This window comes from Callithrix jacchus, chromosome 9 (genome assembly GCF_049354715.1).
Source record: "Callithrix jacchus isolate 240 chromosome 9, calJac240_pri, whole genome shotgun sequence".
NCBI lineage: Eukaryota > Metazoa > Chordata > Mammalia > Primates > Cebidae > Callithrix > Callithrix jacchus.
The window spans coordinates 4,305,594-4,331,116 of NC_133510.1; the positions used below are offsets into that span (position 1 = coordinate 4,305,594).

The 25,523-nt window shown below is 40.7% G+C and overlaps 1 protein-coding gene across 41 annotated transcripts in view; it reads right to left on the reverse strand.

Moving 5' to 3' along the window:
* The window catches only part of PLEKHA5 (pleckstrin homology domain containing A5), a 238,586-nt gene extending 213,736 nt beyond the window's left edge, over positions 1 to 24,850 (reverse strand). For 21 of the 41 annotated variants that reach the window (XR_013522445.1, XM_054237944.2, XM_035255218.3 and 18 more), the window contains exons 1-3: positions 24,532 to 24,850; positions 24,319 to 24,398; positions 21,977 to 22,034 (exon numbers count right to left, since the gene is read on the reverse strand). Coding sequence is in view for 36 of the 41 variants with exons in the window: in XM_054237944.2 (XP_054093919.2) it covers positions 21,977 to 22,034; positions 24,319 to 24,398; positions 24,532 to 24,623 (230 nt within the window). In the remaining 5 variants the exon portion in view is untranslated. Of the gene's footprint in view, positions 1 to 21,976; positions 22,035 to 23,534; positions 23,824 to 24,318; positions 24,409 to 24,531 lie in introns of those variants that run through there. The other 20 variants (XM_054237923.2, XM_054237936.2, XM_054237928.2 and 17 more) reach the window with 3 other exon arrangements.
* Between the last annotated feature and the right edge of the window lie 673 nt (positions 24,851 to 25,523).

Consider the following 25,523-nt stretch of genomic DNA (forward strand, 5'->3'; position numbering starts at 1 on the left):
AACCCTGTGGTAATTTACAAAAGACTGACAAATAATTATATTAAAATCAAGAACTCTGTTCATCAAAAGATCCCTTAAGGAAAGTGAAGGTAAGCTACAACGCAGGAGAGTAAATTTGCCACACATATTATGGGCAAAAGACTGTAATAAAGAAATTCCCAAAATGAAATGCACATACTTTACAACTTCAATTACACTCCTATTTACAGTTCCTAGAGGAACTCTTCAACATAAAAAACACGTTGTATATTTTAAGGTGATATCACGTGCAGTGCTTATTCACCTTATTTTTCTTGATGTCTGACAAATGTTATATTCATTTGGCATTTAATTAAACTGCCACAGTGAAATAAATAAAGTACACACTCAAAGATTTCCTTTTTAATTCTTACCATCATATATAAATAGTATAGTAAAAAATATGGTTTGACCCTAAGTTCATACTATCGCTACCTGCATAAAACAAACTGACCCGCATTGCATGGGCAATTAATATTACACAGATTATCTTAACTTGTTTTGCTCTTTTCAAAGAAACCAATCTGACCAAAGACCTAAAGACAAGAATGTAGTTGCTATTAATTATTCTTCATGTACAGAGTCTCCATCTATGAGCTTAGAGTCAAAAGCTTTTCCTAAATCATTTCCAGGTGGTTCTGTGAATTTGTCAAATCTTTCACTGCTGTCCTGCTTACTTTGTTGCCTATTAAGCAACTTTGCGGTTTAAAGATTATGAAATTTTGGTCTGGTTCATCACACAGTTTGAACTTTCAAAATGACTAACAGCAAAAAAGATTAATTATTTACATTAAAATATCTACTGCTAAAATCAAGGTTAAAAAATTTATGACCAAAAAATAGAAAATACTAATCTGAAAATCTTGTTACTTGATTTTTTGGTTTGTAAGTCCAGGTTCCAAGCTTAGATCCTTGAATTTTAGACTTGACGACACTACTATATACATTAATTAAAACACTGTTATTTAATATTTACATATGTCACTAAGGTTTTACATCTTTAAAGAGTTTACATTTGGAAAATGTCATTTCTAATAAAAAATACTTAAAATATTCTGAAAAACTACAGTGGAAATATGGAAGCTGCTAAATGAGTATATCACTGCTTAGCATGTAAGCTACGAAGAGTTCACAATCTACCTACCTAAATGCCCTTTGAGGAGCACAGGCAGAACCCAGAAATTCCTGGGCTGACCACCACTCTTGCCTAAATGAGTCACGGCCTCTGTTTGTTAAGTCCCAAGGTCACCTTTCTCTCGGAGTCCACTGAAACTAAATTCAGCAAGCCTCTCAATGCCCAAATTCACGTCATCTCCAATCCTTTTCTCAATCCATCTACTTACTGACCTGGCAAAGCCCTACAAGGCTTCGTTTTTTTCCATCCCCGACCTAGTCTACAGTCCACCTCTATCTTACAAATTTAACTATCTATGGAAATGGTGCTCCATAATTAGCAAACTCCTCTATACCCTCAATCTCTTTTCAAAGCATTACCTCAGTACCTTGGCTGCTAAGGACTTTACCCATCAACTATCCTATTGCATTCTCTCAAAGAACAGATACTATTCCTCATCCCCCCCCTCAAGGTCCTTCAACTACCTGAGCCATCCATTCTCTTAATCCCAGAATCCTGTCACACCCATAACTTGGCACATTTAAAATCACTACTTCAGTGATCACACTGCACCACCAAACCCCCAACCACACAGTAGACACGTTTAACTACTTCCCTGTGGGAATTCTCTGGTCTTGGAAGAATCTCTATCCCAATCTATCAGATTACTTTTGCTCTACTTCCCTCCTTCCCGGCTTGAAGTCCAACAGTTCAACATTTCAATAAATTTATTATAACCTAAACTCTCCCGCTCATCTGCCTTTCACTGGATTCATCTAGAAAAACCCTTTGTGGCTTCAAGTTTTCATTTTCCCTGAGTTCCTGCTGACCATGGGCCTCCTTCAAGATTCCATAAACACCTAACAAGTGTCTGCAATGCACCACAGACATACCATTTAAACACACTGTATTTTAACAAATTGACTTGTTTATTACAAAATAATTACATGTGTTCAAAAGATATTCACTGAGCATTTCCTAAGAACAGAAAGGCACTATTCTTTACTGAGAATTTAGTGGTAAAGAGGGTCAAGGGAGGTCCCTACTCCTGTGAGGCTCATGTCACAAGACAGAAAAAAAAGAAAAACATGTTAAGTAAACAAGAATTTGAACCAGTGGTAAGTGCTACAGGGAAAACAAGGCAGGGCAACATGACAGCAAGTGCTTGGTCAGTGGGCTTTGGGTGTGGGCAGAACAGGGGAGGTCATCTGCTTGAAAGACTTCTCAGAAGCGCACTGAGACCTATGATACCTTCCTCCATGCCCCCAAAATAGAAGCAGTCAGGTCTATTTTGGACCTTTAACTGACACAGCCCCAATAAGAGTACCAAACCAACTGAACAGGGCATCAAAAGAAAAAAACATAATAACCCTATCCTACAGGAGTTAGGAATTAACAGTTGTAGTAAAGAAGAGAATTGCACACATGTCCACATAATAATTTTCTATATAATCTAAGGAGTACATATATGATCAGCAGTGTGTCCAGGATCAAGTGTAATCCCATATTTGAAACTGAAGAACCTAAACTTTAGCTGGGTTCGGTAATTTTTTCAGCATGGACTTTACATGGATTACAAAAATGCCTCCATCTTCCACCTCTCCCTGTCATGTACAACCTTGTACAACGTTAGTTTGCAACTCTCCTCCCGTCAAAAGATGGAGTCCGTTTCTCCACTTTTTGAATCTGAACTGGCCTTTAGCCAAGAGAAAACAATAAAAGTGATAACTATCCCAGTTCCAAACACAGGCCTCAAGAGACCTCAGGTGCTTCTGCTTACTTGGGTGGATGCCTGCTTTCATCAGACAGCAAGCCTGAGCCTGCTAGAGGAAGAGAGCCAAGTCATTCCCACCATCCTGGATAAGGCCATCCTAGACCAGCCAAGATCAGCAAAGCCTCTGACCTGACTAGCTGATCTCACACAAGAGTAGGCCCCACAGAAACTAGAGAAACAAACCAGAGAAACTGCCCAGCCAACCCAGGAAAAGGACGCACAATAATATATAGTTACTGTTTTCAGCCTCTGAGTTTTTGAATGGTTTGTTATAGAACAATAACTGATACAGCAGGATTATAATGATTTACTCTATTCAACTCTGATAATCTATTACTTGTCTCTATTAATGTATTTAAGGAACTGAAACCAGTAATTGTTAAATATTTTAATTTCAGGTTCATCTTCTGTAATGAGGCTTAACTAGCAGGCCAGACAGGAACTGTTATATACGGTAAAGACTTACAATCCCATCAAACAACTTTACTTCTCCTACCAATAATAGTTTTTTTTCCTTTCTAGAGCTTCTTTTAGAGAACCTGCTGAGAAAAAAAGAGCAGCTGAACTAAACATCCTTCATAACTGCAGGTGTGGGGAGGGGGCTCTGACTTGATATTGTAGAAGTCCAGCTTATTAGGTGTGAAAGAACCTGAGATTCTTCTGTTAGCAACCAAAAAAAAAATTAACTAGTTGATTTCCTTATCTTCATCATTCTTTTCTGATAGAAAGTTCAGAAATGCATCTACTTTTCCAAATTCTCAAAAGAATTTAATTTCTCGTTTGCAGTCCTCCCCAAGAGTTTAAGTAATTAAGTTTTTTAAAGTAGGTATTATACATGTTACCTCCTCTTCCCATTCATCTGGGTAAGCATAAAAAGTGTGCTGACTTGAACTGAGCCAGGCCTGTCCTGTTTCCTACACTGTGGGGTTGTTCTGAGAATCAAGTGAGAAGAGAGGGTTCAGGAGGAATGTGAACATCACCCACAGGTCCCAGCCTACTGAAGCTACTACTAGTCATGGGCTCTGCCTGTGTCAGCCAACGGTACATGCCTGAGAGTGTCTAACCCCCAGCACCTTTGCAGAACCTGAACATTATTACAATTAAAATACCTCACAGGCATGGTGGCTCATGCCTCTAATCCCAGCAATTTGGGAGGCCGAGGCAGGCAGATCAGTTGAGGTCAGGAATTCAAGATCAACCTGGGCAACACAGTGAGACCCCTTCTCTAAAGAAAAAAAAAAATTAGCTAGACGTGGTGGCACACACCTTGGTCCCAGCTATTTGGGAGACAGAATGATCAGTTGAAGCCAGGAATTCAAAGTTGAGGTAAGCTCTGATCATGCCCCAACCTGGGCAACAGAGGGAGACCCTGTCTCTAAAAATAAAATATCTCAAACCTGTTTAATTACATAGTTTGCAATTCGAATTTTCTTATTCCTTCTTATTAGTGATGAGGCATTCGGTTCTTTTACTTCTCTCCCCACCATACCCCTTCACTGATAATTCATTCTGCAGTAAAATTGACTCACTTTCAAAAAAAAAAAAAAACTGCAAAATATGTTTTTCAAACACCAGCAACACCTTCCTTCAAAGTTGTCTTTTCATAGTCACCTCTGGGTACACTGTATCACATACTTCCTTCAGTATTGTCTCCTTGTTTTTCAGTTCCACTCACCTATGTAAGTGTCCCTGTTATTACAACACCTTCAATTCTTCATTCCCGTAAAACACATTCAAGCTAAGTCCTGCCTTGTATCTGCAGCCCTAAACTTTCTCTTTAAGGAAAGCTCTCCTCCTTAGTATCACCGTCTAGGCATTTCACAAAGAAACAGATTTCTCATTCCTAAGTTACAAAGCTTTCTTAAATAGAAAAAAGAAAGACATGTATTATTGAGTGAACACTACACCATCAACAAATACTCACTGACTTACGTGTAACAGTTCGTACTTTCAAGAGGTGTAAAATCTATATAAGAGGAAGACTAAATGATCACGTTTCTAAACCACTATGAGCAGGCTATGCATTTTAAGTTGTTTTCCAGCATAAATGATATTGAGGCATATTCTCTTAGAAACCCAATGGCATGAACTTGCAAAACACATACCCACGTATTTTACATCTTTATGTAATGTTTCAGTTTTTAAAAGTTTGTTCATATAAATTAACTCACAACATCACAAGCCTATAAAGTGGGCAAGACAAGAATTATCCTCTCCATTTCACATGAGAGAAAACTGGCACATAACAGGGTTTTGATCACAACAATACAGCTAACTAACGTAAGAAAGTCAGGGTCTAACCCATTGCTTCTTTCCACTTCACTACAATTCTCAGTGCCCACAGGGTCATGATCACATGTGGACACTGTGATCACAAAACAGAGAGCATGTTTTTACTGGCTACTGGTCTAAGGCATATTACATTCTGAACTCCTAACTGCCTAAGTGGGTGCACACTGGGCTTTCCACTGGGGTGAAGGAGAAAACACTTAGTACCTCTATTTATACTTATTTCTAAATAACAATTAGAAAAAACAAGCTTTACTAATATGTAAGACACAGACTGACAGCAATACAGGCATATAATTTCTAAAAAAAATACATATATAATGTTCAAAATACAAATAAATATTTCAAGATATCTAAGCTAACTGGCCTAGACATCAAAAATACAAATAAATATCTAACATAAATCACAAAGAAAAATAACTCAACAGAAAAACACAGAAAATATATGAAACAGGAAATTTATTTACAGAAGAGATACAAATGGGCAATAAATATTGGAAAAGATACCAAGCATGGCTGAAATCAGGAGCATGTAAATTCAAACAAGATACCATTTATGTCCATCGAACTAGCCAAAACTTAAGTACAGTGATACCAAAGTGCCAACAAGAATACAAGTGAGGATAAATAATTAGGACTTTTGGAAAAAAGTTGCCAAATAGCAAACCAAACAGAAAATCCAAAAACTAATCTGAATGTGATTAGCAAATGTCTCCAATGGTAATTCTCAAAGGCATTTAGGAAGTGAATGTATTGTTATTTGGGGCTTTTTGAATCATTATGCAGTCAGTTTTGCACAATGTGTCATATTGTCACTTTTTTTTTTTTTTTGAGACGGAGCCTCACTCTTGTTACCCAGGCTGGAGTGCAATGGCACCATATCGGCTCACCGCAACCTCCGCCTCCTGGGTTCAGGCAATTCTCCTGCCTCAGCCTCCTGAGTAGCTGGGATTACAGGCACGCACCACCATGCCCAGCCAATTTTTTGTATTTTTAGTAGAGACGGGGTTTCACCATGTTGACCAGGATGGTCTTGATCTCTTGACCTCGTGATCCACCCACTTCGGCCTCCCAAAGTGCTGGGATTACAGGCTTTAGCTACCGCACCTGGCCCCATATTGTCACTTTTGTAGCTCCACAGACTTACTAAAAAATACTATTTCTCAATCTTACAATTACGCATTTAAACATTTCCAATTTTTGAACTCCACTTACGGGGTTTAGCAGTATCTTGTAACAACTTACTAAAGCTAAACTATAAATACAGCCTATTTTAGCAATTCCACATCTAACAACTATTTTATAAAAATATTTGCATGTGACCACAAAGATTATGTTTAAATGTTTTCCCTATCATACTTTTAGAAATTGAGGGGAGAAAAAACAGAAAAAAACCTCAATGTCCAACAACAGGAGTATAACAAAATGACTAAGGCATGTTTTATAGCTACTGAAAGAATGATATTGACCTCTGACCAGGACTATGAAAAGACCTAAGATATTCATTACGTAAAAAGCTATAGAATACTACATGTAGGACAATCCCATTTTTGTTAAAATATTTATATATAATACAAGGATGTACATGCCACGAGACAAGAGTAAAAGAATGGACCCTAAACTGCTGATACTTATCACCTCTTGGAGATCAGAACGTGGGGTAGATGGGAAAAATCAGCAACGAGGACTCTACACTCCTGCATCAGGAGGAGGAGGAACATCTTCCTGTAAGTTCCCTTGGAAGGCAGAGGGCTACAGTGCTACTCTTACTCAAATGCTGCCACTGATAATTACAATAATCATAGAGTTAATCCAAAGGTCAAATTGACCATTCAGTCAAGCACTTAAAATTTCTCTCTCTCTCTCCTCTCTCTCGCACACTCACTCCCTTCACACAAATAATCCATATGTGAGATATCTACACCCTCATCTAACCCAGGACGCTACTATCTTGATCACGAGTATAGGGACTTTGATCCTTATGTTTGAATTCTGCTACAGCTGTGTCACTCATCAGTGGGAGACAGCAGTCCTGGTGGAAAGCATGGGTATTGTGCGAAGTAATCTAGCCTTAAGACACCAATTATTTCTATCTTTCACTACTAACTGTATTAACTGTCAATGCGAAACTAGAATGAACTAAAGTTTAAGACTCAATTTACTCAGGTACTCATAAGTTTTTAAAATATTTGGGCTTGTGTTTGAGTTCATGATTTACGTTTTCTAAGTTTGTGACTTTATGATAAAATTAACAGATATTAAATTAGTAATGGTAAACACATCAGTATAGCCACTTCCTCACCAAAATCCTTGCATAAGTCACCAGCTTATCACAATATGCTTTCCCAATGATCCAGACGTTAGTCTCCAAATGCTTCTGCATACAGAGCTTCAAACAGCTAGCACTGAACAGAGCTGCAATACTGGTTGATACTTACCATCTCTGGTTGTCCATCACATTTGTAGACTGCAACGTCCTACACTCCTGTATTCGCACCCCTGTGTAGTTCTCCTCCCACTTTTGAGTTTGACTAACATCAGCCAAGAGAACACCGACAAGCATGATATAAGCAGAAGTTTTGTAAGTGCCTGAAAACTGTGGTGTGTCCTCCTAGGATAATTCCTCGTAGAAGCCAACTGCCATACTTTAAAGAAAATTTAAGACAGACTAACTGATGAAAGACCATGAGGAGAGACGCTGGTGTGTGTTCCAGACCCAGCCAAGTTTCAGCTAACTGTAGCTGAGTAAGGGACGTCAGTTACACTGCATGGAACTGAAGAACAGCACAGCTGAGCCTAGTCAACTCAAAGAAAAGAAAGAAATTAGAAATCATTATTGTTTTAAGCCACTGAGTTCTGGGGTAGTTGTTTATGTAGCCACGCGTAACTGAAGGACTAATGTGTGTTTCAAACCAACTGAATCTCTAGTAATAATCCACAAAGACTCTCCATCAGTTACCTCTTCAATTTCATCTACCCAATCAGAAGCACTTATTGCAGTTACAGAGAAATGAAGGCCCTTTCATACTCTCTCATATGTTCTCAGTGAGAACGTAAATCTGCACAAATTTTCTAAAGGGCAATTTGGCAGATGTTAAGTAATGAACCACGTACAACGGTCATGTATTTTCTCAATTCCAATTTTGTAAAACAGACATGCATACAAGAATATTCATATAACAACTTTTCTCACAGCAAAAACTCACAAACAACCAAGTCACCTGAATAAGAGGAATCATTAAATCATATATTCCTAAGACAGAACATCATAGTTACTAAAAGTCTTCTACTGAATAAATATATAATAAGGATACCAATACGGCTAATAAAAATAGGATTGGACACAGTATTATTAAAAGCAGTAAGACTCAAATCTTTAAAAAAATATATACATGCAACTGTCAATGTGAAACATTATATATGCATAATAAATGCATATGTGCCACATACATAATTGTACATATAATTATATATAATAGATGCATATAGGCTGCATATATAATATACATTTATATATGCATATACTTGTACACAATAAGATTTGCATATGTAATTATGCAAACCTGTCAAAATATTAGTAGAAATTCTCTCTGCATAACAGGACTGTGATGAGTTTTATATTCTCCATCTTTATAGTCTTTAGTATTTTCCAAATGTTCTACAGTGAAAATAAATTGCTTTTATAAGAAAAAAAATTCAACATTATAAAACAGGTTAAAAAGAAGCATACACACTAAACATATACTTTTATTATTTGATTTGGAATAATTCTGTGATGTTTCCTTAGTAACTTTAAAAAAATGCCATATCAAAAAAGACCAAGCAAGTGCCAGCAAGGGTGCAGAAAAAAGGAAATCCCTGTACATTGTTGGTAAGAACATAAATTAGTGTAGTCATGATGAAAAACAGTATGGAGGTTCCTCATAGAACTAACAGACGTGATCTACAATCCCACTTCTCAGTATCTACCCAAAAGAAATGAAATTGGCACCTCACTGAAATATCTGCGCTCCCATGTTCACTGCAGTATTGCCGACAATATCCAAAATAAGGAAATAACCTACATGTCCATCAAGAGATGAGTGGATTATATTATTCATCATATTCTTATTAAAAAATGAGACCTTGCCTTTCGTGACAACATAGATAGAACTGGAGGACACTATGCTAAGTGAAATAAATCAGACACAGAAAGAAAAATATTGCATGATCTTGCATGTGGGAGCTAAACATTTTTTTAAAGTCAAACACATAAAAACAGTAGAAATAAGGCAGGATGGGACTATGTATATCAAAGTGGGTATGCGTACAGAGCTACAGTTACAGAGGATGAACAAACTTAGAGACTGAGGTCATGTACTGTATACTGGGAATGTCCTGACTGAGTAGATTACAGGCGTATATGTTAATCTGCTTGATATATCAAAACATGTATATCAAAACATGTACACCTTATATATATGTACTAAAAAGCTACTGTCATCAGAATACATCTATGTTGTGATAGAACAGAATCGTTTTTTCAAAATAAATAGGAATGAATTTTCCAGAGAAAAAATTAACACTAATTTCAACATGTTCCTTCCCCTATATCATTTTTTTGTATAAAATTAGGCAAGGAGTTCCTCATTTCTTTTCAAAATTTTGTTATACTGTCCTATTTTACTGAGTTTTATATTTTGGGCTGAACAGCTTTTAAACAATTTTTTTTAAGAGATGGGGTCTCACTCAGTTGCCCAGGCTGGAGTGCAGTTACACGATCATAGCTCACCTCAGCTTTCAATTCCTGGGCTCAAGCAATCCTGCTGCCTCAGCCTCTGGAGGAAGTAGGACTGCAGGGGTACACCACCATGACCAGCTAATTAAAAAAATTTTTTTTTTGTAGAGATGGTTGGGGGGAGGGTGTCACACTGTGTTACCCAGGCTGGTCTTGAACTCTTGGCTTCAAAGAATCCTCCTGGCTTGGCCTCCCAAAGTGTAAGGATTACAGGTGTGAGCAACTACACCTGGCCTTAACATTTAATGATATGCCACTTCAACCACTTCAGTAAAAGTTGGAATTTTCACCTAGAGGCAAATTGTTTTAGAGCATGTCTACCCAAAGAAACAATATATGTAAGGAATACAACTTATTTGGAAGGGATAGGGAACAAAAAGCACTCCCCATGCAGACAGCATCTACAGCAAGCAGCCACTGGCAGCATTACTGAAGCACTGACACTGGGAATTACTCTTCAAGTAGTCAGTAACTTCAGAAGCACCAGAGAGAATCCCTGGCCTCACCTAGCAGGGTGAGGTTTCTACCATGGCGAAGTTCTACTGCTACTTGTGCTAAATTGGTTTCTTCAAAGTCACTTGCCTCAGGACAGCCAATCTAGGATTGGCTTCTACTCATTCTTCCTCCAAATTCAGCACTTTCCCTTCACCCTCCCTGTTCCTGGCCTGAACCATCCCGAATAACTTGAACGATTCCTTCTGCAACACAAGGCAAAAACCTCCCTTGAAGATCACTGGTACCATTACTTATTTTCTCAGAAATTTACAGATGCTCAGCTTCATCGTATTCCTGGCCTTTAGGCATTTTGCACTATATTATAGGAAGACCTCTGGGCTTTTAGTCTTTCACATCTTGACTTCCGTGCATGAACTGGGCCTTCCTCTCTAATTACATGTTTCTGGATGGCTTGCCAATATTAGTGCCGTGGCTCTAGCTAAGGACAGACAATGACTGAAGACCAGTGGGCCAGTGTCTACTCTAGGAACAGCCATGTGATCCACGGTAGTCAAAAGTCCTGTGCAAGATCTTTTTATTTGCAACTAGAGAAGAAAACTTACATTTTAAGTTCAAAAGCTAAAAGGGTATAATTTGGGGGTGCAGGTAACCATTTTCCTGGTTAAAGAGAAGCTTTCTGTTGGCAGGGGCGTGGGGGGTGGGCGGGAAGCAGGTGAGGAAAAGCCTTGAAAAATTAATTTGTGTCAGTCTTGAAATTAGTGTGAAAATAGTTTCGTGGCCGGATACAGTGGCTGAGGCAGGTGGATCACCTGAGGTCAGGAGTTTGAGACCAGCCTAGCCAACATGGTGAAACTCCCATCTCTACTAAAAATACCAAAAAAAAAATTAGCTGGGCGTGGTGACGGGCATGTGTAACGCCAGCTACTCGAGAGGCTGATGCAGGAGAATCACTTGAACCCAGGAGGCGGGGGTTGCAGTGAGCCGAGATTGAATCACTGCACTCCAGCCTGGGCAACAGTGAGATCTGTTTCCAAAAGAAAAAAAGAAAATAGTTTCCTTTCTGTTTATACTAGTTGGCTTTGGGTCACTTACATTTACAACACTCAAAGTTCTGACTTAGATGACAAATGAGAAGCAAGGAAATGCCTTCGGATGCTCAGATTTAGGAAAAGAGGCTTTTCTTCTCATTTGCTCTAGGGCTTCGTTTCAAACCTAATTGCCTACTACGTGCCAGGCACTGGAAACATAAAGATGGCTACAGTGTAAGACTATCTCTGCCTTCAGAGAACTAACAGTTCAAAAGATTCTCTTGGGCACGGGTGGCTACCAGTCACTTCAGAGAATAATTCCCAAGTATTTCAGAGGACACTCCTTAATGACCAAGACGTTCCCCAGGGGCCTTGAATGCCTATCATCTGTACCTCATGAGGACCACTCTATTTCTTCTGGGTTTCTACCAGACCCACTCATTTCAGTATTTTCAGATTTAGTCTGCTTCTCTTCTTCCACACTATTAACGATCGTATAGACTTTAGTAGTACCGCATTTCCTTTTCTTGAAACCAAAGTAGACTTAAAAAGTAGACTTTCTCCTTCGAGGATTATGTAGTCTAATGTGCTATAAAATGTACTTATTTATTGTTTACTCTGTCTGACACTCTCTCCCTTATCATCCCACTCCCCAGAAGGGCAGAATTTTTTAGTTTATTTCATTTACTGTTGTAACCTAATCACCAAGGCACATAACTATGAGTTCAAAATGTATTCAAGAGAACTGAAAGAATAGAATGGCTGACTGGAAGACCTTGCCACGAGGCCTGAGATAATCATTAAAATCGGCTGGCTAAACACTGTTCTCTATCGGATGATAAAGAGCAACGTCGGCAGCAGCTTCCTCCTGTTGCTAAATCGCCATACCATACCAACTCCATCCCCAGTCTTTCTTCACATATGGCAATGATTTCACTCAGGTTGTGGTCCAATCTCAAGACCCGGAGGCTATTTATTCTCCACCTTTCCAGTGACTTTACACAGCTCTGTTGTGATCCACTATGCGAGGGTTCAGAGCTTAACTACACCAAAGGGCTCTCTCGGGAACTCCCACACTGGGCTAAGGCCTTTCAATATATGTAGTCAAAACATTAGGTATCCTTCGTAGCATTTATCACAGTCTATCTTATATATCTGTATGATTATTTAATTACGGGCTCCCCCACTAATTCAACTATAAAGTCCTTAAAAATAGTGTCCATGTGTGTTTCATTCATAAGGCTTAAGGTACTTGGCACACAGTAAATATTCAATAAGCATTTGTTAATGAATAATTTGATGGATGAATATGAAATTCCCAGCCTGAATCTATTATAAAGAGGCAGACAGTCATTTAGGTAGCTGAGACAGGCTAGGGGAGTGCGTTGTGTTTGTTTGTTATGAGGGGAGAAGGAGGTAGTGGCAGGAGTCCTTTGTGAAAGTCTGATTTTAGCCCCCTAAAATGCTATGTCCTCCCACACAGCTCCAAAACCAAACCACCATTTGTGCAGGGCTCCCCCTCCCACATGTACTTCTTTATTCCATCAAGGGTCTCATCATCATTCTTGTAGCTGCTCAGACACAAAGGCTTTGAGTAGCTTCTGACCTCTTTTTTTCCTGTCAACCTCCTTGCTCAGCAAGACTCCTAAGGCCTGTCAACTCCTCTTTAATATCTTTGATCAACGGCCTCTTTCCTTTCCACTCCAGCTGCCACCAACTTGGTTCAAGTAACTACCCCATGATGGCAACAGACTCAGAAATGGTCTTCCTGATTCCCAGGTTGCTCCTGTTCAATCCATGCTGCCTGTATTAAAATCTCCCTAAAAACCTTCATCTTGTATAATTAATGCTATACTGAAAAACACTGCAAAGGCTTGCCCAGAAACTAAAAACCTCGGCCTGACATTCAAAGCCCAGACACAGTCTGGTTCCAAACAGCATTCCTAGACTCACCTCCCATCATCCTAGCATCTTCTACATAAGCATCACTAACGAGCATCGTTAGCATTACTGATTACACATATAATCCGTGTTCCCACCGCCAGGAATGTATCTGCCAGTCTTATCAACCCATCTGAATCCCATCCATACCCTCAGGCCCTGCTCAACTCCCACCTCTTCAAGTCTTTCCAGGGCAGCCCAGCCTAGGCTGCTTCTCCCTCCTCTGAATTCTCATGACTCAAACTGACAGAAAATTAGTATCATTTTTTTTTTTTGAGATGGAGTCTTGCTCTGTTGCCCAGGCTGGAGTGCAGTGTGATCTCAGCTCACTGCAACCTCTGCCTCCTGATTTAGCTGGGACCATAAGCGCTGGCCACCATGCCCAGCTAATTTTTATATTTTTAGTAGAGGCGGGGTTTCACCATGTTGACCAGGATGATCTCAAACTCTTGACCTCAAGTGGTCTGCCCGTCTTAGCCTCCCAAAGTGTTGGGTGATTACAGGTATGAGCTACTGCGCCTGGCCTAGTGTCATTTTTTACACCATTAACTCTTACACATACACATATACACGTAATTTTTCACCCTTAACCTCATCTTACATTAATCTGTTATTCTAAAAAATGAAACGATCACAAGAAAAGAGTATCTGCTAACAAATAAAAAAATTCCATCTCGTACAGGACAGACAGGTTCTACGTAAGGCCCCGTCTCTGAGTCATCAACTCTTCCAATACTTTTTGTCTTTTTGGTCTTGTTCACTTCCTCCCCCTTCCTAAACATAAGCCAGCTTTGAGAAGAAGAAATGAAGGGGTCTACCCAGATTAGGGAAGGATAAATCCCTTGACAAATCCAGAAAGTGTTCTTAAAATACAACCATTTGCGTTGTGGGGACTCTTCTTTCTCCATCTTGATTTAACTCCTTAAATAACTAGGGGGCAGCAGTACCATCATCACAGATACCACTAATTTAGAGGCTGACTAGATGCCAGGCATTATACTACATCACAGGAAATACGAGGAGGATGTTGAGCAAACCTGGCTCTGAGCAGTGGTCCTGGTGCTAAAAATAAGGGTAAAAGAATTCCACGACAAAGACCACTGTGGCTGGAAGGCCTGGCACCCCAACTTGAAAAAGAGAACAACAACAAGGCTCTTGTGAGGATCATGAGTTACTGCCGTGCTGAAGTGCCCAGCACTAAGTAAGTCTGTGTTCCCCACACCATCTCCCTGTTTCAATGCACTGCCTATTTATCTCTACGCTACCAACTCCTTGAAAGCTGAGATCGTAGTTCGTAATTGTTTTTGTACCTAATGAATTAGCATAAAATGCTTTATACATGTAAGGAATCACATATTAACAGTCCCAAACTCTTTTGTTATAAAAATGAAAAATAAATATAATGCCCACGAAGTGTTCTAAAGCATTATGTAGCTCTAGTAATCAAAATTTGGTTATAACATTACAGTAAGTATGAACAGTTTTTGGCCAGGTGCAGTAGTAATCCCAGCACTTTGGGAGGCCAACGCGGGTGGACCACTTGAGGTCAGGATTTCAAGACCAGCCTGGCCAAAATAGTGAAACCTCGTCTCTACTAAAAATATAAAAAATAAGCCGGGCATGGTGGCGGGCACGTGAAAAACCAGCTACTTGGGAGGCTGAGGCAGGAGAATTGCTTGAACCCAGGAGGCAGAGGTTGTAGTGGGCTGTGATCACGCCATTGCACTCCAGCCTGGACAACAAGGGCAAAACTCCGTCTCAAAAAAAAAAAAAAAAAAGTAAGGTATAAAGCTACTTTAAATATCAAACATATAGTTAATACATTCTAATGTCTCTACAGCAGTTATGTAAAGATTCCCCATCTTCATTCACATTTTGAATTGTGAAAATCTGAAGAAACTGATTCTCCTCCACACTTGCAAGCCAACTTGTGGTTAAGTTTGGAATTAGCATACATTAGATCCAGCTATTGCAGACACTGAAACAAACCTCATTCTCTATTTGCATATCTAAGAAAAAATTCAATTATCAGAACTTAGCATTTTAAGTTAAAAAAAGCAGTATGAAAACATAACTTCACAAAATTTGCATACTCTTTTATACCCTGCAAATATTGTTTTGACCCCCAGTGCTGCAATGATCTTGAAATAATCAGAACAAAGTTTCTTACTATTCAGAGAGCCTTAAGATTTGTTTGGCACTCTAAGTTAACCATCTTAAAGCTTTGAACCACAGAAGAATAATGAATGACACATCCATTGTAAGCTACCATGACCTGTCATTACAGAATCATCAAGCAGCATTTTCAAGGAGTAAGCAGAAAGCTTTATAATTCAAAAGTATAAGATTTTCTTCTGTGCTTTATGGGCTAAATTACTTGTTTCTAGTACGAATAAGGAATACTTCAAGCCACACTTTACAAGTTATAAAATTCACTCATGTTAATTTTCAGCATTCTTCATAAAGATAAATAGCATGAATTAAGTTATAAAAACAATATGGAAATTCAACAATCAAACTCAAACTCTGTATGTATTTACACACACAAACACACAGTCGTATAATTAAGAGGCTGGCTAGCTTAGGGTACATAGAAAAATTACTTTACTCAGAAAAAAAGTATTAAATATCTTTAAAACATAAAGATTTTTGGCCGGGCACCATGGCTCATTTCTGTAATCCCGACATTTTTGGGGGCCAAGGCAGAAGGACTGTGTGAGCCCAGGAGTTCAAAATCAGGCTGGACAACATAGGGAAACCCTCTCACTAAAACTAACTAACTAACTAACAAATTAAATAAATAAATAAAATTAGCCAGGCATGGTGGCACACACTAGTGGTCCCAGCCACTCGTGAGGCTGAAGTGGGAGGATCACTTAAGCCCAGGAGGTTGAGGCTGCAGTGTTTCATGACGCAGTCACTGCACTCCAACCCGGCGACAGAGTGAGACCCTTCTCAAAAAAATAAATAAATAAGCTTTTTCATATTTTACCTTTTTTTTGGCCAAATGGATGTAAAGGAAAATACATTCCCATATATTAAATATTTTGTTATCTAGCTGCAAACCTGTATTAAAAAACCAATTTTAAATTGTAAAAAATAAATGGATTATCTAAAGCAAACTTATACAACTCTTATTCTGATCAAGTCCTTTGCTGACATTAGCAATACTATCTGTTTATAAGATATGTATACAAACATTTTACAAGGAAAGGTAAGCACAAAAAGCAGCAAAAGAAAGTACACATAACTCTGGCACTATATACTTCAGACTTATCTGTGGTTGTCTATTCAAATCTTAAAGAGGAAGGATAAATAGTTAAGCAGGATAGAAAAGCTAGCTTTCTGGCAAGGTGAGGTGGCTCACACCACCTGTAATCCCAGCACTTTGGGAGGCAGAGGTGGGTGGATCACGAGGTCTGGAGATCAAGACCATCCTGGCTAACACAAAAAATTAGCTAGGCGTGTTGGTGTGTGCCTGTAGTCCCAGCTATGCAGGAGGCTGAGGCAGGAGAATGGCTTGAACCCCTTGAACCCGGGAGGCAGAGATTGCAGTGAACCAAGATCATGCCACTGCACTCCAGTCTGGCAGACAGAACAGACTCTCTTACAAGAAAAGCTAGCTTTCCATATTTCCCACATCATCTCTTCTTAGGACTGTGAGTTCCTTGTTTTCCAGAATATTATAAATCCCAGAACAGTATAAAATTCAAAGAAACTTAGAAATGGAATTTAGAGGTTCCCTTTTCCAGGTAGCCTAATTTGAAGATGTGAAGACTGAGCTACAGAGTTGTTAAGAAGGTCAAGAGCAGTTCAGTTCCTATGACTTCCCCACTACGAGGCCCTCCCTTCTCTTACCTCCTACGGAGATGTAACTGTCAATATCAAAATATAATCCAAAGATAAATTCTTTCTGGTAACCTGCCAATTTTAACACCAACCAACATTTGTTCAGGAGAGGAAGAATTTGAGAGTTCCATGTGCTTCACTTCAGAACGGAAGTAGAAACCACTCCAATTCTTTAGGTCTCCCTTCTTGTGAGAACCTTCCAGAACACAGGATTGGGAACACTAAAAGGGCTGTCATGTCTTTTATTGGCCTTCCTATCTTTCCACTTCCCATGTGAACAAAAATCTACTCTGATAACCTTGTAACCTCCTTTACATAAAAGTTGATAAATAACAAGCTTTCTTCACCTGAGAAAGAAACAACAGTGAAAAACTATAGCCACCAACATTAATCACGTTCCTACTTCAGACTCCTATCTTTTCCTCCACTCTAATATTCTAAATATAGTTTATGTTCCTGGGGTCTCTCATCCTGCTGCCTTTGCAAACTAGAAGCTCCAAAGGCATGTTTCTGCTGTTTTATTATGCGTGTGACAAAGGAAGTAATAATTCTGACTACGTCAGGAATGAATGCATGTGAAGGTTCTCCAAACTGTGAAGTTTCAGATGAAAGTAGTACCCCCATCCTATTAGAATCATAAAACATCCCTAACTGCTCACAACAATACAAACAAGTAAAAAGTTGATAGGCGATTACAGCCTACATTAGGGATTTAACTAATCTTAAAAGAAATCAGCCTTCTGACATAACGCAGAAAGATAGAGCAGTAGCACCTAACATTCAGTATATCATATATTCATCAATGGTTAGTTTTTTTAACATTTAATGAGTGATATGCTATACTATGCTCAATTTTAGGAGAAATTACTTTCATTATATTACAAATTACTTATCTACTTTTGGACACAATTACTGGGTGTCTATGAATACCAAAATGATTAAAACCTGCAGGTTTAAAAATGTCTTTATAGTTAAAGTAAAATCACTACAGCTTTCTTAATATTGTCTTAATCTTCCAGAGAAACCTACTTAAGGCATTAGACATGGCACTCAAATAAAATTCTAATTTGTTTAAGTAAACATAAAAGAAAATCTAATCAAAATGGCTCGTAAAACAAAAGAAACTCACTCAGTGTCTTAACAGCTTAGTTCTAAATTAAAACATACATACTCAGCCCACACAGAATAAGATTTTGTACTGTCAAATAAACATTCATCCAAGAATGCAGGCAAAGAAATTAAAATGTTATTGAAAATTGAAATGTTACCTCTATTTTTATAAGATGAGCTACGCTTAATGTACAGTAGTCAAAAAATTACATTGAATAAATAACCCAAAATGAAAAACTCTTTTCTTCATAAGCACCATCCTACTACACTGAAAAAAAGCAGCATCCCTCTCGTGGCAAAAATTAACCAACAGAAAACTTTTAGATGACTGCACTTCACTCAAGTATTATTTTAGGCCATCTCATAATGTACAGTATAATCTCCAAATAAAATATTTCACCAAAAAATATTCAGAGGACCATACCATCTCTATTTCTACATCCAAAAGCAAGCATTCCTAATACCTATAAAAAGCCCTTGTCATTTTATATAAGTATCTTTCCAAAAGAATAAAGAACCATACAGGTAATTATAATTTACTGGAAGTGTAACATGATCTTAAAAATGTCACGGTAAAAATAACTTTCTAGGCTTAATGAAATAAAGGTAACTTTAGCTAGGTATCTGTTATTGTTAATAAACTACTGAAGTCTTTTATACACATATATATATTTAATTGTATTTTAGGTTTTGGGGTACAGGTGAAGAACATGCAAGACTGCTGCATAGGTACACACGTGGCAGTGTGGTTTGCTGCCTTCCTCCCCAGCTACTGAAGTCTTTTATATATACATATATATATATTTAATTGTATTTTAGGTTTTGGGGTACAGGTGAAGAACATGCAAGACTGCTGCATAGGTACACACGTGGCAGTGTGGTTTGCTGCCTTCCTCCCCAGCTACTGAAGTCTTTTATATATACATATATATATATTTAATTGTATTTTAGGTTTTGGGGTACAGGTGAAGAACATGCAAGACTGCTGCATAGGTACACACGTGGCAGTGTGGTTTGCTGCCTTCCTCCCCAGCTACTGAAGTCTTTTATATATACATATATATATATATTTAATTGTATTTTAGGTTTTGGGGTACAGGTGAAGAACATGCAAGACTGTTGCATAGGTACACACGTGGCAGTGTGGTTTGCTGCCTTCCTCCCCAGCTACTGAACTCTTTTATATATACATATATATATATTTAATTGTATTTTAGGTTTTGGGGTACAGGTGAAGAACATGCAAGACTGCTGCATAGGTACACACGTGGCAGTGTGGTTTGCTGCCTTCCTCCCCAGCTACTGAACTCTTTTATATATACATATATATATATTTAATTGTATTTTAGGTTTTGGGGTACAGGTGAAGAACATGCAAGACTGCTGCATAGGTACACACGTGGCAGTGTGCTTTGCTGCCTTCCTCCCCAGCTACTGAAGTCTTTTATATATACATATATATATATTTAATTGTATTTTAGGTTTTGGGGTACAGGTGAAGAACATGCAAGACTGCTGCATAGGTACACACGTGGCAGTGTGGTTTGCTGCCTTCCTCCCCAGCTACTGAAGTCTTTTATATATACATATATATATATATTTAATTGTATTTTAGGTTTTGGGGTACAGGTGAAGAACATGCAAGACTGCTGCATAGGTACACACGTGGCAGTGTGGTTTGCTGCCTTCCTCCCCAGCTACTGAAGTCTTTTATATATACATATATATATATTTAATTGTATTTTAGGTTTTGGGGTACAGGTGAAGAACATGCAAGACTGCTGCATAGGTACACACGTGGCAGTGTGGTTTGCTGCCTTCCTCCCCAGCTACTGAAGTCTTTTATATATACATATATATATATATTTAATTGTATTTTAGGTTTTGGGGTACAGGTGAAGAACATGCAAGACTGCTGCATAGGTACACACGTGGCAGTGTGGTTTGCTGCCTTCCTCCCCAGCTACTGAAGTCTTTTATATATACATATATATATATATTTAATTGTATTTTAGGTTTTGGGGTACAGGTGAAGAACATGCAAGACTGCTGCATAGGTACACACGTGGCAGTGTGGTTTGCTGCCTTCCTCCCCAGCTACTGAAGTCTTTTATATATACATATATATATATATTTAATTGTATTTTAGGTTTTGGGGTACAGGTGAAGAACATGCAAGACTGCTGCATAGGTACACACGTGGCAGTGTGGTTTGCTGCCTTCCTCCCCAGCTACTGAAGTCTTTTATATATACATATATATATATATTTAATTGTATTTTAGGTTTTGGGGTACAGGTGAAGAACATGCAAGACTGCTGCATAGGTACACACGTGGCAGTGTGGTTTGCTGCCTTCCTCCCCAGCTACTGAAGTCTTTTATATATACATATATATATATATTTAATTGTATTTTAGGTTTTGGGGTACAGGTGAAGAACATGCAAGACTGCTGCATAGGTACACACGTGGCAGTGTGGTTTGCTGCCTTCCTCCCCAGCTACTGAAGTCTTTTATATATACATATATATATATTTAATTGTATTTTAGGTTTTGGGGTACAGGTGAAGAACATGCAAGACTGCTGCATAGGTACACACGTGGCAGTGTGCTTTGCTGCCTTCCTCCCCAGCTACTGAAGTCTTAACCAAATCTGGCATTTCACTATTCTGTTTCACATCTCAGTTTATTAAAATTAAACAACAAAAAATGTTAAACAATAAAAACAAGCTCTTAGGTAAATAGTTTCTAACACAAAAATAAAAAGACAAAACCACTATTTTCCCTTGGGGGATTAAAATACCTCCGGCTCTGTCATCATCTCCAAGTCGTACTAAGTTATTGAGTTTGAACAGAAATTCGTTCAGTTTTCTAAAGAACTGGTTTTAAGGTTGAAACTGAGTGGTCATCTTTTCTCTAGCTCTACTAAAGCCTTTATTAAACAAACATATCAATAAAATACCCTGACTTAGATATATTTAGATAAACTGAAGCAATACACGCTCATGAAATATTCAGTAATGATCTCTATTTTTAATCCTTGACCGCCATTGTCGTCAAAATGTGCTTAGCTCTACATCACTTTTGCTACCTATTAACAGCCTTGGTGAAAATACATATGAACAAGGTTCATTTAAAAAAAAAAAGATTGTCACATGACTCGAAGTTTTTTTGTTATCTCTTAGCACAGATAATCAAAGACCAAAATCTTAAGTACCACACAGCTAATGACCAAAGACTACAATCCTCAATTACCCAGGAATATACACAGAAGCACCAAAAAAAAAAAAAAGTTGGTAATTGTGGTCATATTCTGATGAAGCTGGACTAGTCCAAAAGAAAAAAAAAAAAAGGAAACAAAATTATTTTTTAAAGTGGCCATAAATGATCTAATTTCCAAATCAGTCGTCAATGACTATTCCAGGCAAGTAACATTAGACGACTGAGTGCCATTTTTTCTCTCAAAATTCCAATACTATATAAATAAAAAACATAGTCAACATTATATGATCAACTTTAGAAAATCATGGTGATGACTGGCAATACAACTATTCAACTGAGCAGGGAGGAATCACAGCATTCTAATTACAAAGGAAAAAATATGAAAGTCAAAAAACTCACTTGATATAGTATCTTGCACCTTCAAAGGTATATGCTTCTTCCCAGCCAGTAGGCAAATCTAAAACAATACATATATTACAATTAGTATTACTTCAATAATAGTAAAATAAGCCTCAATCCATTTTAATTATTCATTTTCATTTATTAGCTGTTTCAATTAAGTAGATTTCTAACAAAAACAGTGTTCAGTGTACAATAGCAGATATCATTTTTTTGAAAAATAGCAATTCAAATTTAAAGCCACCGGAAAAGTATCCACAATATTAGAGATGATCTGACCTCAGTACACACTAACGTATTAGGGTGGAGAGGAACTATGTTCTGGCACCCAAGAAAGCAAAGGGAAGCCTCCTAATCCTGGGTGAAACACCCATGAATGACTAGCAAAAAACCAAAACTGTGTAACAGGCAACGCCTGCCTCTTGGGTATATGGTGTCTATTTAAGACCATATTTTTCAGCTACACAAATGAATTCATCTAGGAAGTGTCACCGAAGAGAAGGGAGAACTTCCTAGGTACTTAGTTAGTGGAAAAGAAATGTCATGGAATACTTCCGTGTGTGTTTCTAAAAATTTGACCAAGTTTCAGGTAGTAACGTTGGGAATGATTCAGGTGAATAATGGTATTATTATGTGGTACATATTACTTATTAATGACAAGTTGTTTGGATTTCATCAAAATACCTTGTGGAAATAAAAACAACTGATATGTATACAAAACCACAGAGTCCAAGCAAAGTAAACCAAACCAGGAAAAAAAAAATGTGAAATCACATAACAGAGTAAAATTTTTCTGGGGCCTGTTTGTTATCAGATCTGTGGGGGTAACCAGGACAAATATTTGTATCACACATAACTGCATAGGATAGTTAGCCTATCTAACTTAAATACCGTATCCTCTTTTATGAAATCAATCTGCTATTACCCATAAAAGCAAAGAGGTCATCAAGGTTGGAATATGCGTGTAGAACACCAGAAAGGTACATTGAAGCAGAAGCCTGCACCGGGGAGTTGAGAAACGTGTATTAGTCAGAAATGCCTTAAAGATGTCACCTCATCCTGCTCGCTACACCAGCCTTTCCTTTCCTCCCCCACCTTTCTGCAAATTTGGAGACATTAGTCACTTCAGTGAACTCCAGCACTGTTAACAGAGAGGCAGGTTTGTTCAATATCCTGGCAACTAACAGATTCGGGGAATGTCAGAGTCGGAGGGAATGCACCCCAGGGGCCAGCTCTGAGGACTGCTGAAACCGGCCTCGCCTCGGATCCAAACCGCTCTCAAGCCTTTCCATTCCAGTCACCAGGACTAGAGGCAGGCCGGGAAGAGAACACATGTTACATTTCAGAGACAAACAAGTTTCACGAATGTAAACAAAGAATGACAAAAGAAACCCAGACCAGCACCGAAACTACGACGAGCCCTTTTTCCAGCTCCACTCACACTTGAGCATTCAAACAAGCTCCCCAAGCCACCCGAGAGGGCCGCTTCCCCATGGACCCCTCTGCCCACGCGGGACACCCCCTCGCGCGCCCACCGCCTCCAGGCAGTCTGTGCTACCTCCGTGCGGCTGCCGGGGACTTTGAATCAGGATCGCCAGCGACAGAGGCTGCGAACGCCTCCTCCGGCTCCGGCTGCTCCTACTGTGGCAGGAGGGAACGCGCCATGCGTTTCCCGAGCCGTTCCGCGCCAGGGACCATCGCGGCGCCCCCGAAGTCCTGTCCTCCTCCTCCTCCTCCTCCATCAGCCACCTACCCACAACTCCCACCTAGGAGGAGGAGGAGGAGGAGGCTGCACAGCAGGAGGCAGCGCTCCCGGGAGGAGGGGGAGGACGTGGTTCTGTTATCCCGGCGGGCGAGCGGGCTCGGGGGCTTTTAGGAGAGGGGGTAAGGACTTCCTAAAGGTTGCTGGGGGGGGGGTGGGGGGGAAGACGGCAGCAGGGAGTCACCCGGGGGTGAGGGGCGTCCGCAGACGAAAAGCCCAGGAGTCCAGGTTTCAGGGAGGGGAGCGCCGCCACTCTGGGGCGCAGGGGTCGTCTAGCTCGGGAAGGGGGAGAGGGCGCAGGAAGAGGGCGCCGCCTCCCGGTGCTGATGGAAGGCTGGGGAGAAAGAGACGCCCGGAGACTGGAGGGAAGTCCCGGCGGCAGAGCCCCCCGCGCCCCTGTACCTGCGGCAGAGCCCCCCGCGCCCCTCTACCTGCGGCGCCCCCGCCCCGCCCCGCCCCGCCCCGCCGCACCGCGTCGCCTCCGGGGTCCGCGGCTGGGGGCAGCTTGTCTGGAGCCGGGCGGCCCGGGCTCTGCCGCCTCCTCCAGGCGGAGCCCCACTGCACTCGGGCCCGGCGTTACCTGCGCTCTGCCGCCGGTGTCCGGTGACCACGGCCTCGCCGGTGACGGGGTGCAGCCAGGTGGTGCTCTTGGCCTCCTCGCTGCAGGGGTGAGAAGGGGCGTGAGCGGGGGCGCGGGGGGAGCCCAGGGGCTCAGGGCACAGACCCGCTCCCCCAGCCCCGCCGGCCGCCCTCCCGCCCCCGCGCCGCCCCCGCGCCGGCCCCGGCTCTTTACTTGATGAAGAAGACTCGGCCGCCCCTGGTGATCCCGTAAGTCCAGGACCGGGGCAGGGAGCAGATCCACTCCAGGTTCAGATCCGCCGCCATGTCTATCCCCGGCCGCCGCCGCCGCCTTCTCCTGCTGCCGCCGCGGCCGCCGAGGGAGGAGGGAACGAGCGAGCGAAGGGAGCGCGGAGCGAGCGCGGCCGGAGCGCGCCTCTCCGGCCCGGCGCGCCCCCGCGCGCGCCCTACCCCCTCGGGCGGCTCCCGCCCCGCCGCCCCGGCAGGGTCCGGCCCCCGTCGCCGCCCCTCCGCATCCCCGCGGCCGCCGGACTGCCGCCCCGCCGCGCGCTCGGGGGATGGGAGCTGTGGCCGCGCCCCACGGCCAGACGCCTCCCTCGGGCCCCTCCCGCCTGCCCGCCCCCTCCGCCGCGCTCAGGTTCCGGGATCGATTAAACGGAAAAAAAAAAAAGAAAAAAAAAAGAAAAGCCGCGTCCTGCCCCAGGGCTTCGCCCGCAGGCTCGCCGTCCCGGGGCGCGATTCAAAGGCGGCCCGTCCTCCCCGCGCCCCGGACTTGTCTCCGCCAAACAACAGAAACAGCGTCCGAGCTCTGTTTTGTAAGAGCTGCTGGAGAGCCGACTGATTTTCCAGATATATTTATCGTTCTGAAATGGAAAGCTGTTTTTATTACAGCACACGAAAGGCTTTTCCTGTTTGTTTGCTGTGCGCCAGATATCAAAGGTTGGGCTACATGCGGGCCCATGAAATACGAGTGGATTTGGACTTGACAAAACAAGTTTTTTCCCTTCGTAGGCCCCTTAAGTCGTATCTTATAAAAACTCTCTTTTTACTTGTTTTTAAAGATTCGTTTAATATCAGTGTGGATTTTTACTTCCCCCTGTCTCCAATAAATCACAATAATAGCTTAATTTACTGAGTCCTTGTGACGGTGTACATTTTTAAATCCCCACAACAAACCCTTGTGTGTGTGTGTGTGTGTGTGTGTGT